General features: G+C 34.1%; 1 protein-coding gene across 1 annotated transcript in view; it reads left to right on the top strand.

The window, feature by feature from the left end:
• Positions 1-328: 328 nt before the first annotated feature.
• LOC149410081 (complement factor H-like) overlaps positions 329-20348 on the top strand; it is a 36749-nt gene continuing 16729 nt past the window's right edge. The window contains exons 1-5 of the mRNA XM_089648680.1: positions 329-466; positions 2289-2322; positions 8602-8870; positions 11606-11663; positions 15653-15849. Of these exons, the coding sequence (XP_089504806.1) occupies positions 403-466; positions 2289-2322; positions 8602-8870; positions 11606-11663; positions 15653-15849 (622 nt within the window). The 5' untranslated portion in view covers positions 329-402. The remainder of the gene's footprint in view (positions 467-2288; positions 2323-8601; positions 8871-11605; positions 11664-15652; positions 15850-20348) is intronic.

The raw sequence follows: 20348 nt of genomic DNA, 5'->3' as shown, positions 1-20348 counted from the left end.
TGTAAAGCGCCCCTGAGGTGATATCTCACAAAAGCGGCGCTATAAAAATCATCCAATAAATTAAATAAATAAATAAATATCCATCTAAGGTCACGGTCAATTACGATTCCTATATACTTTATTTGTTCTGTTTTTTTCTAGAGGAGGTTTTTGGTGTTTTGGTTTTTTAGATATTTACAAAATATTAGCCGTCTTCCAAGGGTTAAAAAATATGTATCATAGAAAATCTTCGATGCTAAGAGGTCAACTGTGCGATAGTTAAATCTTTATATATATATTTTGTCGCTGGTCAAGTGACGCAATACGGAAGACAGATATTCATATCTCAGTTTTGATAAAAGTTGTTGAGCGAACCAGACATTATGTTGAGTGTGTATTTAATTTTCTCAGTGACAAGTTGACATGAGTTATTTAAAAAGAAGTTCGTTGATTAGTGCGAAAATAGTTTTTATATTTCTCTTCATTGGTAAGTCTTCGATGGAATATATAAATAAAATGAGCTATTTAATTTAAAAAAAAATAATAATTAATTAGCTTAGGAACATTATTAAAAATATTGTAAAAATAATGGTTTATTCTCTCGGTGTTAGGTACTATGTTTAAATGCGAATACCGCAAAAGAGTCCCAATAGTTCGCAACCATAGAATAAAGAAGAAAACTAGAATTGCTTTCCTTATAAATTTGAATGAAAACAAACGTACCACTGACTTAGTACCTTTAGGAACTAGACCGTTTAGCACGCAGTATGTCTCTTTTACAGTTGCTTGTATATAATATAGTCCCAAATCGGACATATATTTGAACCACGAAACACAGTACAAAACACACAACAAAAGGCACTTCTTGTTTTCTTCTCGTAACGGTTTCTCTCATGGGCTGTCGTCTTTGAGCATGCTGTGTGGAGGGTCTTTTTGAGGGAAGGAATGTGTTAAAATGAATCAAGAAGAGACTGATGTTATAGGATGGCGGAAAAACAGCGGACAGCAAATCGTTCCACAGCCGAGCTGTTGAACTCAGAACAAATCGACGATTCTGATTTATTGTGTTACCAACATCAGTCTGGATATCAATCATCGCTACCGTGCTCGGGAAATCGGTATAAAATCATCGGTAGTAACGCCTATCGATGCCTGCTAGACATTCTGGTCGATACTGAAAGTATCTACCACTCTGGAACATGAAGTATACCTACATTCGCAATTAAATCATAATAAAAATATTTCCAAATAAGTGAAATAAGAAAATTAAACTGAATCAACTTTACTAGCAAACGCCAGGAGTTGAATATGTTGTAAAATCATCAAACATACTGATTTCGGTTGTGTGTCTGTCAGTAACTCTGAACCAATAAACTCTAGAACTCGGATTTGATTTGAATCAAGTTTTATATTAAAAACGAGCTTATGTAATGTCTCAGTCTGTCTGTAAAGATAAAGAAAAAATGGCGCGTTGCTTTTACGTCCTATGCTGTTAAAAAAGACAGGTAACAAAAAAGCATATATGTCTGTCACAGGTGACATTTATGTAATACACGCGTATACGAATACAACGTTTGGTCAAAATTCAACCGCTGAAGAACTATCGGAGATTTAAGATTTTGAACAAACGAAAATTTACGTTTTTATTTGTATATATAGGATCTGAAGAAAATGTTCATATTCCTCTAAAAAAATATTTAGCAAAAACATTATTTTAATTGTCTTTTTAAAAATAAAAATTATAATATCTTGTGATTCTTGACGGATCTGCGCTAGTTACGTAACAATTGTGTTACGTGACATTGGTTGGTGAGATATTGCTCATGTTGATATTGCCTAAAATATGAAAGTTTTTTATTTCTTATCTATTATAAAAAAATATTACCGAGAATCCTATTAAATAACTTTGATTACAAAATTTAAGAGAACTATTCGGAAACTAACCGAACAGATGTACGTAAATTCGCAGTATACAAAAAAAAAAAACTTTAATATCATTATGTTTTTTGGTATTATTATTATGGTCTTTTGTTTTCGTTTATTGTGTATGTATTATCTTACAATATATATATATATTTTATATTTTTCTTTATATATATTCTATGTATAATATGGAGCTCGTGGGATTGCACCACCCTCTTCGAGATCTGGAATAAAAATTAAAAAAAAAAAAAAAAAAATTAAGCTGGAAACTGATGAATCTACATTAAATAAAGAACCAAACAAATATATGTATTTATGTCATAAGAAGAATAAAGCGTCAAGCTGGATTAGTTGTTTTCCATTGAAATATAATTTTTTTGTTGCAGCTAATGGCCTTGAGGCAGCACCGCAACATGAAAGGTATTAGTTTCCCCAGGGCTCGCATCCTGGACCACTTTTATTTAATATTGTTAAAGCTAACATAAGATACATTAATGAATGCTTTCAAAATAGTAGCTTTATTTTATTTGCAGATGGCATGAACATTTTTGAACCTATTAATTTAAATGATTGTTCGGAATTAAAAAGCAATCTTGATGGTTTGTGCGCATCATTGTATGAAACTGATTGTCCTTACGAATCTCAATTTATTAAAAGATTTATTAAAAAGTTAAAACTTCAATTATGACGATATTTTAGAGCTAAGTAGTGACAGTACAAAGTACTAAGAAGTTCAAAGCACTAAAAATGATCACTTACTTAAATTACGTATTTTTTCTTAATTAAATATTCAGTAGTGGTTTAACTTATCAAGTAAAACCACAAGTTGTCATATTTTATCATTAAATTTAATGTTAATAACTCTCAAACGATAAACTTTTTTTCCATAATATTGTAATAAAATAGATTAAATCCATTACATAATTGTGTAAACAGAACAGAAATGTTACTAATGACATGTCAGAAAAATACTATTTTCTGGACATAAACGATTTTTATTCAGATCGCTATTGAAAATTTCCACCTTAGATATTACGTTATTGTAATTATAAAAAAAATGTATGGTAATTACCTTGTAGTTACACTCGACATAAAACTACAATGGAACACACACATTAATGAAACATTAACGAAAGCGAGACGGACAGCATGTGCCCTTTACCCCCTTATCAGCTACAACAGTAAACTCAACCTAAAAATCAAACTTCTCTTTAAATATCGTCAATCGGACCAATACTTACATAATATGCAATTCCCATATGGAGTACATCAAACACAAAAAGGCTAGAATCATTCTAGAATGCGTTGCTCCGACAATTCACCAAAAGTCCCTGGTTCGTCAGGAATAGTATAATTAACACTGGCTCGAAAATTCCTCCACTCCAAAAACATAAAATAGATTTAGCAAAAATCTCTTACTCTAAACTAAAATCAAATCCGAATCACTCCATCTCCAACCTCGGCCGCTGGAACCCCAGCACCAACCACCTCCATCTCCGCCCGAATTCCATCCTGGTATATCCTCCATTACCGCAACGAGCAGGTTTGTATAGAAGACTGCCATAAACACAAAAAACAGGACATTTTGCTATAAAAATGTTGTTATAAATATATATACAAAAAGCCCTAATGTAGCAAAAGGTATCCCGCTCACCGTGTAGAAAAAAATATCTCCTTATTCATGCACCTCTACCCCAGTTGAGCAGGAACAGGGAGAAATGTTCCTGCGAAACAGAAATGTTGGCACTGTATAATATTTTTTTATAATTCAATATATATACATTGTCTGTTCGGGCAAGAACTCTGTTTACAGTTTGTTTTGCGTTGATCCAATTTGAAGAGGACAGACGAGCGTATGGAGCGCACTAATTTATATAGGAATAATGATTCTATGTGATGCCTTCGTACATTCAATTAATCAAAATAAAATGATTTTGTCTAATGCTAAGTATGCCAAAAATCCTATAACTTAGTCTAAGATGCTTTGCAGACGTCGTTAGCCAATCTGAGAACTCAATTTTGGAGAAGCTCGTAGTCACTGGAAAAATGGGATGTAGGAGAAAGAGAGAAATCTCACCAATTCGTTGAACATATATAAAAGTTATACAGTTAAATAAAACGGAATGGGTATTGGATTAGCTCAGTGATAGAATAAAGTTCTGGGTTCAATTCTTAGATGCGACAGAACATTTTACTGATTTTCTGTTCAACATTTTTCGTTTGAGAGTTGTTACTATTATATCGGGGATTATTAAAATTAAAAGACTGTTGACTCAGACCTATGACGTTTATTGACACTACGCACACTCGTTCTAATCTCCCACGTGACGCATCAGGACTGCCAACATGGCCATACATAACATCCTTTCCTCCTTTAATTTTTTTTTATTTTCAAACAATTTACAATACCAAATAAAACTTAAACATAATCACTATGACTAAATCTGACAGGAGGTTTCACCAATCTGCCAGCCCTAGTTACTACATCAGTTTTCCCACTAGTGCTGGGTAAAGGCTCACTAACATTTTTATTTTCTTGACTTCCCAAGTCATACCATTTATCGGGATTTTCATAATTTGATTTAAACTTTATACAACTTTTTTTATTTGGTTAACATGGACCTTTTTTACCTCTCCTCCGATTAAAAGAATTAAATACACATATAAACTTAATAGTTCCCTGAACCCATTTCATAGGACCTTTCACATGTCTTAAGTATACCAATACATTATCATTTTCCTCATACTCTTTCAATGCATTTTTACTTGATTGCTTACTTTTATTTACATTATTTTCTTCTGTCAAAATATGAAGAGGTGTACGTGGCTCATACGAAAATATTTTAGCCATAGGAGACAAACCCGTGACAGAAGTAGGGGTGGAACGATAAGTATACAAACAATCTATTAGACGTTGAGCTGGTGACAAAAATTTAGAATTTTTTGAAAACATAAATTTAATTAAAATCTTTTTGAATGTTTGAACAGATCGTTCTGCTAATCCATTTGACTCGGGATTATATGGTGGAGAAAATAATAATTTACTAGACTTTTCTTTACAAAAAATAGAAAATTCTTTACATGAAAATGGAGGACCGTTATCACAAACAATAGTTATCGGAAACGCAAATCTGGAAAAAACTTCACTTGATTTTGATAACAAATCCGAATATTTAGTATTTTTCATATAAAAACATTCTATCCACTTTGAATATGAATCACAAACTAATAAGTATTTGGAACCTTTTAAGTCAAAAAAATCCAAATGGACTCTTTCCCATGGACTTTCAGCAATAGGCCAATTATGAGGCACATTTTTGTTAGCTTTTTGTACCGACTGACACATTTCACATCTAGAAATAATATCTTCAATATCTTGATTCATACCTAACCACCAAACATAAGAACGAGCAAGAATTTTTGATCTGACTATACCAGGATGACCATAATGTATTAAATTTAAGACTTTAGACAGAGATTCTGGTATGAAAATTCTGTCACCAAATAAAAGACATTTTCCCTTGACCGACAGTAAATTTCTGAACTTGAAATATTTTTTAATTTCTGGACTTGACAAGTTTTCAATCCAACCGATTGAAACATACTTAATGACTTTAGATAACATTTCATCTTTTTCAGAATGACTTTCAACTTCTGAAAATGGAATTAAGGGTGTTGACATGTATACAAAATTACATTCCTCTACATTAAATTGTTGTTCACTTGGCAAACGTGATATTACATCAGCTTGAGGAATTTTCAGTCCATTTTTAAAAACTAATTTATAATTGTACGCGGACAATATTATAGACCATCTTATGAGATGTGATGCAGCTAAAACGGGGACTTTTTTATCTTCGGCAAATAAAGACAACAATGGAGCATGATCAGTATATAAAGAAAAATGACGACCAATTAAATATTTATGAAATTTCTTGATTCCAAAAATAACAGCAAGGGCTTCCTTGTGCAATTGGCTATAATTTCTTTGAGCTGAATTTAACGTTGCAGACTCAAAAGCTATAGGTAATTCTTGATTCTTTACGACATGACTTCACACATCCGACACCGTATGCACTGGAGTCGACTGTAAGACACAATGGTTTTGACGGATCAAATAAAACTAACATAGTTTTATCTGAAAAGAGAGACTTACTATTTATAAATGCTTTTTCGCATTCATCAGACCAACACCATTCTACATTCTTTCTTAACAAATTATGGAGTGGTTCTAGTACAGTAGGACACATAGGAATAAAATTCCTATAAAAATTCAACATTGACAAATACGATTTTAGTTGAGTAACATTTTCTGGACACCCAGTAGACATAATTTTCCTAACTTTCGACAAAGACGGACTTTTGCCTTGACCTGACAAAGTAAAACCTAAAAATTCAAAAGAAGATTCAAAAAATTCACTTTTTGACACATTAATTTTTATATTAAACTCATTTAACTTTGACAAAACTTTTTCTAAAGTATTACAACACTCCGTTTCATCTTTACCACCTACACAAATATCATCAATGTATGCAGCACAGTTTTTTATGCCTCCCAAGACTGTATCAATGACCATTTGAAATGTGGCAGGAGCCGATGACAACCCAAAAGGTAAACGATTGTAAACATATAAACCATTACATGTATTAATTGTAAGTAATTCTTTACTAGAATCTGACACAGACAACTGTAAATATGCATTTGTTAAGTCTAATTTACAAAATACTTGACAACCTGAAAATTTATTAAAAATATCCTCTGGACGTGGAATAGGGTATTGATCAATTCTCAATTGTGGATTGACTGTAGATTTTAAATCTGCACATAAACGTATTTTTCCATTTTGTTTTGGTACACAAACTATTGGAGAAGACCAAGTACTATATTTAACTTTAGAAATTATGTCTTCGCATTCAAGACGATCTAGCTCTTGGCATACTTCTGCACGCAGTGCATAAGGGACCTCATATGCTTTGTGGAAAACAGGAGTTGAATTATTTTTTAAATTTAAATTTACCGAAAACTCTTTAATTGGTATGTCGTTATTCGTTTTAGAAAAAGAATTTAAATATTTTTGTGACAATTTTTCGACAATGTTTGATTTATTTTTTCCACTGACAGACACTGAATTTACAGTATTATCATTACCAATATTGGACATAAAAGAATTTATAAATGTATTTTCTCAAGACGGATTCAAAACATTTATCCAATTCCTACCAAGAATAGCTTCAGACGATAGATTTTTAATAACTAATACTGGTAAATCCACGACCAAATTAGAATCATCTTTTACACTTACTTTTGCAATAATAAATCCAAAACAATATAAATTTTGACTATTTGCTGTAAACAAATTACCATAGAACTGACTTAATTTACAAGTTTTGAAAAATTTTATGTACATTTTGTGACTTATCAAGGTCGATGAACTCCCTGTGTCAATCATGAAGGACATTTTCCTACCGTTTACAAACAAATCAATATTAGCTGTTTCAGACACGGACATATTTAAAACATTTATATTACTCACACATTTTACATGATTAATAACAATTGATTTTACACTAGACCAAAATTTTGACGTATGACCGTATGTATTACACTTGTAACATTTCCAATTTCTTGACGGACATAACTCTGGTTGATGACTGATAAAACACCTTTCGCATCTTTTTCTGGGATTTCCACGTGATGGAGATGAAAGACGACTTGATGACATTGAACTCCTTTGACCTTGTTGCGGACTAGTACTCCTTTGACGTGACGTTTTCGGCTTTACTTGGAAAACTCCCGGTGAAAGATCTTCTTTGTGTAATTTTTCGGCAGAACAACTTACTGTCTCCATATTCTTTACATTTTTTTTTGCTTTTTCGAAACTCAGCGATTCATCTTCAGACAGTAATCTTATAGTCATGGCTTCATTTTTCACACCGCACACCAATTTATCCCTCAAGGCTTCATCCAGAAATGCTCCAAAATTACATGATATTGACAGACTTTTTATTTCTGAAATGTAATCATCAATTCCCTCGTTCGACTGTTGCTGATGATTATAAAATTTATATCTTTGGGCGATCGTACATTTTTTTTCTTCAAATTTATTTTGAAGTGTTGTTACAATCTCGTTATAAGTTAACTCTTCAATATTTTTCGGATGAACTGTTTCTTTTAAAATTTTATATTTCTCCGCACCAATAATTATACAAAGATATCCAATTTTCTCTTTGTCCGTAATATTAATTACTTATTTGAACACGCTCTAAAAACATTCCGAAGGTTTCACAACTCGACTCGTATTGCGGCACTGGCAAAGTACTCCTAGACATGTTAAAATGATTGAAAAAACAAAGACGAAATCACTGTTTTACACTGGACTATTAAATGAATATTAATCGTTTTTAATTTAACTTTTTCGATTATCCTCGTCGCCAATTATTATATAGGGGATTATTAAAATTAAAAGACTGTTGACTCAGACCTGTGACGTTTATTGACACTCCGCACACTCGTTCTAATCTCCCACGTGACGCATCAGGACTGCCAACATGGCCATACATAACAGTTACTATTATCTTTACTGGCTAAATTAAATCGAGGTTGACTGAACTTAACTTTGAACCAATCCATTCATAACCCCGAGCAACGCAATGTCACGACTTGTGAGCTAGTTGGTAATAACTATGGTATCTTTACAGTGAATCCGACTACTTCTACAAAGACCTCCAACTCTTTGAAGAAAGTTCTGAAGAGGTTGATGAACCAGTCCCATGTGTCCTGCCCGAAGCCCCGAGCAACGGACGATACACGGTGATCAACCAGTCAGGAGAGGTGGTACCGGGAAGTGAGATAGACACCTTCTCTTTGCTCCTGTATTCGTGTGACGAGGGTTACAGCAACAGCCTTGGGGAGCCGTCCTCCGAGTGCCAACGCGATGGGACCTGGTCATCGACTCCTGAATGCACGAGTAAGTCAAATCAACAGAATGATTAAAAGCGATGAAAAAATCATATAAACCTAACCTATCTATCTTATGAGCATCGAAGTTAAATTAATATTGTTTTCGGCGTTTAGTTTTGCTGGTTTGTGGATTTCAATGGCCTCCGTCTTTAGGTATGCTCGATACAGTTTGGGTCGTCAAATCTTCAGCAACAAATTAAAAATAATGGGGTTTAACTAAGTGCTCGTAGTAAAGGTGCATATTGTATACCGCACAACGGTTTCCACTGTCCGGAACCAGTGGGATTATTGCTTGCCCATTATGGGAAATATTGTTAAGCTGAAAGGAGTGGGGAGGGAAAGGAGATGATAAGAGTAAGGCGGAAAAGTGCCTGGATATTCAGATCTAGTCATCAAACACGGATAGTGCCATTTGAAAGAACGCTTAGATTTTGAATTGTATATACTCTTTTAATAGGGCAATACTTAAAGATTAGCTACCACTCTAGAAAATTCGAAATCTTATGAGCACTAAGGAGATAAGCCGATAGAAGTGAGTCCTAGACGTGTTCGTGTGTCTAAACAAAGCTCAATAATTCCTTACTTCGGTGAAAAATATGAACTTGCGGTACTTGGCGGCTACACCAAAACGAAACGCACAAAACTATTTTCATTTAATTTATTTTTAAGCTGAACTATCGGCCCCAAGAGAAACGCAACACGGCATAATAACACTAAAATTAATCATGATAAAATTATTACTTCATTTTAACTGTCTGGAGCCTCGAGTCAAGAGGTATTATTATTTAAACTTTTGATTTCAGTTTTCTTCAATACTGCCGTCATAGGTAAAAAGGCAGCTGGGAATTTGCAATAGTCACATTCTGATATACAAAACCTTAACATATTGATATAAAAAGTACATCAGAATGCGACCTTTGCAAATTCCTAACTGCCTTTATTTATTTTTTTTATTTTTTTTTTATAGTGAATACCTCACAAGAGTCCCAACTGCTCCCGTCTGGAGCCAGTGAGACTATGGCATCCCCAATTGGGGGATGTTGTGAGGCTGAAGCTAAGTGGGGAAGGGAAAGAGGAAGGTGGGGAAGTACCTGGCTATTCAGATCTAGTCACTAAACACGGCGAAAGCCATTTGGAGCAACGTTTCAATTCTGAATAGTGGTCTTACACCAGGGCGATACTGGTAGTATCTTCCACTCTTTATGCTTATGACGTCAGAATAGATATTATATTATTTCAATCACCCTACGCATTTCTTATTATTTGATGCCCAACTGGCATTTAAAATGGACTGAAGGTAAATAAAAAGAGAAACTCATGTTATTATCTCAAAGAAATATAAGGAGAGAGGAAAGGAAGCAATTACCTGGTGATGATGTTGTTTTTTTTCAGTCCTGCTAGTTTCTTGAATATTCCGGGGGTAACCCGCTAAACTGTCAAAGCAGTTTTTCAGCAGGTCAATATCACAATATTAATTATAGCACTAAAGCACACATATAACTAGAAGCCACAATATAAAAAATAGATACCGATGAATAACATTTTAAGTGACTAAAATACACAAAATACATAGACAGATAGATATAACACTGTCAACATACTTATAGGCATACACACACTCAAAGGCACACAACGTACTTGATCACACATGCAGGCATATTTATACTATCAATGGATACTAATGTATTTATAAACAATATCAATATAGAAAATATCGATCAATTAACCATTATTTTAATCATATGCGAGTGTTCGTTGCCCGTATTTATTTGTGTTTTTTGGAATGGACACACCTTCATTTTGACAAAATGTTGAATGATTTATTTTTGGGGTACTATGCCATGTTGCGCTTCTTTCTTCTTTAGCCAACGTTTCTGACTGCATTCTTCTTCTTCTTCAACAATGGCGCTACAGCCCATTTCGAGCCTTGGCCTCCTTTAACATGAGCCTCCACCGCCCTCTGTCCTCGGCCGTCGTCTTCCAATCTGCAACATGGAGTAGTCCTCTGGCATCTTTCCTGACATCGTCCTCCCATCTCAGCCTAGGTCTGCCCGCCTTTCGTTTGCCTCCCGGGTGTCCTGTTAGAACCTTCTTTGGTACACGTGTGCTTGGCATTCGGTGCACATGTCCGGCCCATCTTAGTCTTTGGAGCCGTAAATGAGTAGAGAGTCTGGGAGCTTGGTAGATGTCATATAGCTCCTTATTGTGGCGGATTCTCCATGCCTCTCCCTCTCGCACCGCTCCTAAGATTCTTCGAAGTACCTTTCTTTCGAAGGTGTCCAGCCGTTCTGACTGCATTATAGTGTCAATCAGGGCAGATGTGTCACATCTGCCTCTAGCACATGGCACATCTGCCTTGATGATTGACACTGTAATGCTGTCCGAAACTTTGGCTAAAGAATGAGGAAAACCAACACAGAATAACACGACAACAGTAAATCACTATACAAAGAATTATAGTGATTTATTATATTTATTTAGAAACACTCTGAAAAAATCTGAAATTTTCTGCGAAATCGGTCCAGTAGTTTTGAGTTTATAAGTCACACAAATACCAGGGTGCCAATCTGCCTTATCCTACTGTCGTATATATGGAGGTTTTAAAATCCAAAAATAAAATAAAATTTCTCTTCAAACATCGTTTTTAGAAAAATTTTAGGCAGACATCTCAAATCACAAAAGGCTTACATAGCCTCCTGTCAAATATATAACATACCAACAATTTGCTTTTTCTGTTTATAGGTTCAATTCCCGATCTAACCAACACTCAACTAGCAGGAGGAGAACATAATATAACAATGTAAGTTGTAATTCCTATCACTGTGATATTAAATGTAATAATGTAGTTAACCCTTCAAGGCTCGGAAGGACAATACTAGTCACAAACATAATATTCCATTATAGCCTCTGAAGGACAGATCTGACCGGGGCGTCAATACATTATAAAAGATTTTTTTTCTACAATTCGTAGATTTGTGTTTTGTTTGTCATTGGAATGATACATAATTATTCTTCTTAGTTTGTCTCAAATATACTAATTGGCGAAATTTTTTCATTGACATTTAAAAGTTAAAAAAATATTTAAATATTTTGTTGTGTAAACGGCATACAAAGTGAAGTGACAGTTTTCTTACTAATTCCTTACACAAAAGTAATGTCTTTTATACATATCTAATTATTTCAAAAATAATGAACGTTTCGAGTCAAAATGTCCCGATAAGTTGTTTAAATTTTAAATTTTATTATTTAGAAATATCAGTGTTTATTTCAAATACAAACATTTTCCTAAATTGTACAAACCCGTATTAAGAGGAAGCTATAAGCCAAAAATGTGTATATTCTTGCTATAACTTATATCGTGGGTAATAGGCATTAAAATCACTTGACAAACGGAGTCTAGAAGCGTTCGATTTCAAGCAAAAAATGGTTTTTATTTATTTTGTAAATAATTTTATAAGAAACAAAAAAAGTTAATCAAGTGAAACTGTCACAGATAATCTTAGCTATAATACTGTATTTTTAAAAGGTGTTTCCTTTACGCGTTCATACATTTCTATTGAAAAAATATTTTTTCTAGTAGTTTGCATTCATATTTTTTATTACAGATAATCTTGGTACTTAATACAGTATTTTTTTAGAGTTGTTTCCATCATGCGTTCATACGGTGACCGGATAAATCATCACAATGATAATTCATCACAACTTTAAAAAGTTATATAAAGTCATGGAAAGTGATGAAAAAAAAACTTTATTAACTGGGTTAAGTAGGTTTGGTTTGGTTAGGTTAGGTTAAGTTAGGTTAGGTTAAAAAAATTTTTTTTTCATCGTTTCTAATGACTTTATATCACTTTTTAAAAGTGTGTTGAATTGTCACTGTGTTGAGTTATCATGGAACCCGTTCATACACATCTATTGAAAAAAAAATTTTTTTTAGTAGTTTGTATTTATATTTTTTATTGAGTTTTTTATTTTTTTTATTTGTAATGTAATCGATAGGAAAACCTTCAATTTATCTAAAACATATTTTTTGGTATTCATAATGTACACCGATTCGTTATAAAGATTAATCAAAACAGTGATTTGGTATTAAGTACTTAAAAGCCTTAAACTTACGGTGTTCAAAAATACCTCGTCCTCCGGTGCTATACACTCTGTAAATATTTTGCAATAAATAAATGTACTGTGGAGGAATACCTAAAATTCGAACTATGTGTATATAGTATATTTACACGATGTTCACTCAGTTGATAGCACCGGCAAGGAAAGGTTAAACCACGCCCCTGATGGGTTAAGTCCGGTCAAGTGTCAGAATAACGGAAGATAAATTTACTAGCATTTAAAAACTTTTAACTTTTGCTATTATTAGAATATTGGACGGGTTGTTTCGGAGAATTTGAACAATTCATCAAATTTCAACGTTCATTTTCGGGTTCTGTGAAACTCTTATTCAAGTTCTGTTATTATATCATTGTAGGCTAGTTGCTTGACAAAACTGAAATAAAAACAGAACTTGAAAAAATCTTTCACAGAACTTGAAAATGAACGTTGAAATTTGATGAATTGTTCAAATTCTCCGAAACAACCCTTCCTTATTCTCTAAATTTGTTTTTATTGAATTTTGTTTGCAGTTCATTTGAATATTGGATTATGTTAATTTGTATGTTGAATTACGTTTGTAGTTATTTAAAAAGACTTATTGTTTACACATCGTCTTTTAAAGCGAAGCTTAATGCTACCTCATTATGGAACCTCAAAAAAGCTAACAAAACTCATCTATTTCTTCAAAAAATTACGAAATATCTTGTCAACTACAGATCTAAAGAGAGTATATTATGCTCTATGCCACTCTCTACTGGAATATGGAATAATAGGATGGGGCTCAGCATCATCAAACCATATTAAACTACTAAAGAAAACTCAAAATTGGATCATAAAGACCATATTAAAGCTCCCCGTAAGGACGCCAACTACTGATATTTTTAATCTGTTTGATGTTCCAAGTTTACAAAAAATCTATGCTAAAAATATTCTAGTTCATCACTTAAAAAATAAACCAGAGGCAAACCCCTCTCACGATCATAAAACCAGAGCCAAGCAAACAGACATGCTAAATATTCCTAAATGTAATTCTACCTTTGGACAAAGAAACTCTGAATTTTTAGCAATTAAATTATATAATAAACTCCCTCTCAACATCAAACAAAGGAAAACGAAAAATAACTACATTAAGGACATCAAATCTTGGTTTAAGGAAATATCGTAAGAAGAACTAGCTAATATATTTAAAACATCATCTTAGTTGCTGTAAACGTATACTAACATATATAGTCCCCCTCAGCACAGGATCTCCTAGTGAGGAGGACTTCAATGATCTGTTTTAATTTTATATATATATATTTAATTTCATGTGCCATACAAAATGTACCTAATTATTTAAAAAAGTAACTAAATAAAAAAAATAAAAATCACTATTTTCATTAATCTTTATAACGAATTGGTTTACATTGTGAATACCAAAAATATGCTATAGATAAATTGAAGGTTTTTCTATCGTTTCGCTTTAGTAGAATACAAAAAAAAATTACTCAATAAAAAATATGAACGTAAACTAATAAAAAATATATTTTTTCAATAGAAATGTATGAACGCGTAAAGGAAACAACTTTTAAAAAATACAGTATTATAGCTAAGATTATTTGTGACAGTTTCACTTGATTAACTTTTTTGCTTTCAAAAAATAATTTACAAAATAATTAATTTCAGTTTTGTTCTTGAAATCGAACGTTTCTAGACTCCGTTTGTCAAGCGATTTTTATGCCTATTACCTACAATATAAGGTGTACCAAGAATATACACATTTTTGACTTGTAGCTTCCTCTTAAGCATCATTTTCTTTTAGTATATACTTACTCCTACCATAAACACAAGCTCATGGATCTCACTTTATGGAGTAGTAGAATAATTAAGAAAAAAATATTTATCTAGCATACAGGTATCATTTTGTACAAAATTAATTTAAACAAATATGCGCAGATGTCCGGGTGTGTTTGCGTGATTTCCACCAAAAGTTGACAAAATGCATTGTCATCGACAACGAGTTTAGCTGACAAGACAAAAGTGAAATTCTAATAGATTTGTTAAACATCTCAGGCCAATTTGTTTGGTTTTGCAAACAAACAGTTATTAACCGTACTTGTGGGATTATTAGTACTCATTTTGGGATCAGCTCCTATCATCTCATAGAAATAGTTGTCTCCCTTACTGGCGTGGTTAGAAATATGATCTGAACGGTGTTATAAAGAGAAAATATAACGCTTTATATTCAAATCTAAGAGTTAACCAAAGAATAATCAAAATGTTCAACTCTATGAAATCTTAAGTTCTGACCAAAATTTTAAAATTATGAAACTGGAAATTTTATGAATTATTTTTTAATGAAACGCAAAAAATGAGGTGACGATAATGTTAAGAATACATTTTGATAAAAAAAATGTTTTTTTTTGTCCGTAATCTTAGTTCAGTCGAAAAAACCTAAGGCGAGCAATTTATTAATCTTCTTATTATTGATTTCAAAAACGGCATGTCTATTTGTAATTATAAAGTTAGAATATTATATCACCTTTCAAAAGCAGTTATTAGTTATCAGGTACAATCAGAAATGTCCCATTTAATTTAAATTTAGTGCGAAGTGGAAATGTTCAGAAATTCGGAGAAGGAATATATCAGTCAATATGCCAGAGGCCTGGGGGGTAAAACAGTAAGAATTTCAATAACCGTCCTTTTTTTCAGCCCTATGACATGTCCCCCATTACCAGACCCTATGTATGGATGGTTTGAAAACCAATTATTTGATGAAGAAGAGGAATTAAGCAGTTCCGCGGTGAACCAGACGTTGAGTTTCTTTTGCGATGACCCTTACATTGCTTCCTCAAACACCACAACTTGTTTGGACAATGGCGAATGGTCAGAAACTCCCGTTTGTTACAGTAAGTTTACACTATTTAAGCTTCTAGTATCATTATACATACTTTTCTTTCTACATGTTTTAAAATTCTTCTCGTCATCTTGTATCGAGATGTATCGTGATTATATCCTGTCCTTATCCTATATTCCTCTTCCCATTACTTTTTTATTAGGTTTAAGGCAAAATAAAGCTCTTATCAGTTACTGTAACGTATTGATGTTTACAGGTTATAGAATACTGGGCCCTTAATCTCCAGTATTCTATCGAGGATAGGGATCTGGTAATATCTCTATTAAAAGTCGTAGATTCTGATATACGGAGGTTGTTTTAATCGTAATATAATATACTGACAATACAAGTAATAAGTAGCCTAAAGGCCGTCTAGCGAGAGAATGACTTCGCGCCAGCCGACGATGTCATACAAGGCCTGTAGTAGCGTTCGGTTATCTTCGGTAGAACCCGAAGCTACCCGAGCGCAAACACCAAACACTACACCTTCCCTCCTTCAATTCTGAAGCTACTTACAAACCAACATAAATATTTCACATATATATAAATCACAATATAGATATTCATTTTATATTACATTTGGTTTTAACAATGATTCTTAAAGATAGACAACTTAGAAATTTAAAATATTAAGCACCAAACACGATTAAATCATCAATTGAAGTTATTACATTTGCTAACAAATAATCCTAAGACTAATAACCGCGGTGCCTGGGTCAAGTTGCCCCGTTTCCTCTGGAAGATGTGGGTGTCTCGCGTCTTGGCCGCAATCTCCCCGACCATGGTCTCTGTTGCCGGGCCTGTGTCTGCTCCGACACCACCTCCTCTGCCGCCAACCTGAAATCAGGAGGAAAACCAGTGAATCCACGCAATAAGGTTGAAGTCTCTAACTCATGAGGCTCATTCCTCGAAATTTCAGACGCGGGATGCTGTGCACTATTGCCATCTTCCTTCCGGCTCTCTGACACTTCCCTCATTTGATCGACATGTCTCTTCCATGTCACATCTGTGTTCCCTATCTTAATAATATAAACTTTTTTACCTAGCTTCCTAGAGTCTACTCCCTTAGCCCAAACTACTTTATTATCCTGACGATAATCTTTTGTTAAACACTTTTGTCCAACTTTAAAAACCCTTGTTTTAACCCCTTTGTAAGACTTAACCTGATCAGATTGAGCTTTAGAAATGTTAACGTTTGCTTGCTTGACTTTTTCCGAAAACTCATCACCATTTTTCACTGGAATTAAATTGTCGAAAGTAGAACGCAGCCTCCTTCCTAATAACAGTACCGCTGGTTCAATACCTGTCGAGCAATGCAAAGAATTTCTATAGTCCATTAAAAAATTTAATAACTTGACATTAAATTTAGTGGGAATTTACCGTTTACTAATAGTTTCTTGAGGAACGTTTTCGAAGTTTTAACAGCGTTTTCCGCCAATCCGTTTGACTGGGGGTGTTTCACAGGAGAAGTCATAAGTTTAATATTGTTCTCCTTTAAGAACCCTCTAAATTCCTCACTTGTAAAAACTGAGCCATTGTCAGACACAATAAACTCAGGGTTGCCAAAATTTGAAAAAATTTTCCTCAATTCCAAAATCGTATGAGTTGAATCTGCTTTCTGTACTTCAATACAGTCCAACCATTTCGAGAATGAGTCACACACCACGAGGAACATCTTCCCCGCTAAAGGCCCACAGAAATCTACGTGTACCCTACTCCAAGCTTTACCTGAATTTGGCCAAACCGCCAATTGACTTTTTGGTGCTGACTGTTTTGACAACGCACAATCTGAACATGATTGAACGACTTCCTCCAAGTCTTTGTTCAGAGCTGTCCACCAAAAATATGCTCTAGCTATTCCCTTCATTTTAACAATACCAAAATGTGACCTGTGTAATGAATCTAACACTTGCTTTTGGAGAGAAAAAGGTATAACTATTCTGTGTTGCCAAAACAAACAATCTCCTACGATAGAAAGTTCGTTCCTTTTTAGCCAATATTTCCATATACTGCTGTCACGATTTACTCGTTTGGGCCAGCCCTGCCGCAAATACCTAAATACCAGCTGTAATTCGTTGTCCGCTGCGGTGGCTACCACAACTGCTTGAAAATTTACATGCTCACAATTTTCAATAAAACAGATTTTTTCCTTGATTGATGAAACCGAATTATTCATCACAGGAACTATCTTCAGATTAAAAATCTCCATAAAATCCCTACCCACTATCAATTCCGTGCCATTAACCACAACAGTAAATAATAAATTATTTTTAAGATTATTGTATTCTACGGTAAAACAGGCACTACCTACAATATTAAGTGGTTTGCCATCGTATCCTGATAAAGAACGCTTATCTGGTGACAATGTTACATTTCTAAAATAACGATTGAAAATAAAATCCGGCATGACCAACATGCTTGCCCCTGAATCAATCATAGCAGCACATTTCACTTCGTTAATTACCACATTTGACCTAAACGGATTAATGTATGAAATACTATTATTCTGGGATTGTTCAAAAATCGGATTAACCTTGTTATTCCTACAAAATTTCTTCAAATGCCCTACCTTGTGACAATTAAAACATTTTGCGTTCTTGAATTTACAATATTTTTCTACATGATATTCACCGCAAATCGTACATTTTTATTCCTCGGTTCGGGGCTCTTTGAACGAGATAACCTTGAAAAACCTTGAGTTTCTCCCAAACGCGACGAATGTCCCCCGGGCGAATTTGAACGATTCGAAATGGCATTCACATCCGAATTCCCTGCGGAAAATTCAGATTTAATTTCCGGAACCAGATTGTCTAAAACTGAAACCGTTATTGCTAACTCTTCCATCTTGTTAAATGTTAATTTAGTTCCCTCTAGAAAAATTTTCTCCTTAGCCCGGCCTGGTAAAATACCGATTGCAAAGGCATCCGCTAAGCTTTCTGGCAAGCGCGTTCCAAATTCGCAAAAAGAAGATAAACCCCTTAGACGGACCGCGAAATCTCTAACCGATTCCCCATGCGATTGCTTGGCTTGATAAAATTTTTCTCGTTCCTTGAATACCGATCGCGGTCTGGAACAATGTTTCTCAATTAATTCTATTAACTGATCGAATGCCACGTCTGTAACTTTAGCAGGGAAACATAAGTTGATCAAAAGAGTTAATGTCTCCGCTTCCAGAAGATTCAGCAAATAAGCGTGTTTCTGTGAAGCATCTAACTTAGTCGTTTTAATGTCATCACGAATTAGAAGGAACTGTTCTAACCTCAAGCGGAATAGACTCCAATCTCCATTAACGTGGGAGAACCTGGAAATTCCGCCCGATTCCATGATTGCAACGACAACAACACAAAAAAAAACCCACCCGGCAACAATAACACCTTCCAGAAACAAACAAGAAACAAGACAACCTGACTCCAGGAACCGGCGCCGATGCAGTCCAGCGCCCAGCCGCTTCCCGGAATTCGAAATCTTCTTCTTCTGTAAAACTTGTCTGGTCTTTGTTACCCAGGGCCACCGATCTGGTCTTTGTTACCCAGGACCACGTGGTTATTTATTCTTCGCTGGATTCTTCGTCTGGTCTTTGTTACCCAGAACCACGAAATTATTGATTCTTCGCTGGATTCTTCGTCTGGTCTTTGTTACCCAGAACTACGAAATTATTTACTTCCAATTGTCCTTATTATGCCCAGTTTATCTCCATTTATTGTCACCTTGACAATAAAATCCCGGAGATTTTTTTTCGCAAGTCACTGGTGTGAAATAATCCGACTTGCCGGCAATCCGAAAAACTGTTTCCGTATACTCCTTTTTTAACTGCGCCACTGTAACGTATTGATGTTTACAGGTTATAGAATACTGGGCCCTTAATCTCCAGTATTCTATCGAGGATAGGGATCTGGTAATATCTCCATTAAAAGTCGTAGATTCTGATATACGGAGGTTGTTTTAATCGTAATATAATATACTGACAATACAAGTAACAAGTAGCCTAAAGGCCGTCTAGCGAGAGAATGACTTCGCGCCAGCCGACGATGTCATACAAGGCCTGTAGTAGCGTTCGGTTATCTTCGGTAGAACCCGAAGCTACCCGAGCGCAAACACCAAACACTACAGTTACCAACATTACAATAACCTAACTTTTTGACTTAACTTTGTCTAACATCCCTTGTATGTTTACTCTGGAATTTTATAAGCTTATTTTTTTTTTATTTTGAACGTTTTTATTTAGTTATAAAAAAAAATACATTTTTATATCTAGTATAAACAACTTATGTATATGACATTAAGGACACTGTACAATACATCTAAAACTTATTCTTTATAGTATTTAGGCATAACCCATGAAAATCAGCAAAGCTTTTAGCTTCTTTAACATCTGTCGGTAATTCATTAAAAATCTGAAATCCTTTAAAATAGATATTATTTTGTGTTCCAGACAAATTTGTTTTAGGAAATCTAAAATCTCCACAGTTTCTCGTGGGATAGCCACGTATTGTGAAATAAAAATTAAAATTC

The sequence above is a fragment of the Hesperophylax consimilis genome, chromosome 28 (assembly GCF_061612785.1).
Source record: "Hesperophylax consimilis isolate HC1 chromosome 28, BYU_Hcon_1.0, whole genome shotgun sequence".
Lineage (NCBI taxonomy): Eukaryota > Metazoa > Arthropoda > Insecta > Trichoptera > Limnephilidae > Hesperophylax > Hesperophylax consimilis.
The sequence above is the reverse complement of the archived record's forward strand: the minus strand, read 5'-3'. Positions and strand labels throughout refer to the sequence as shown.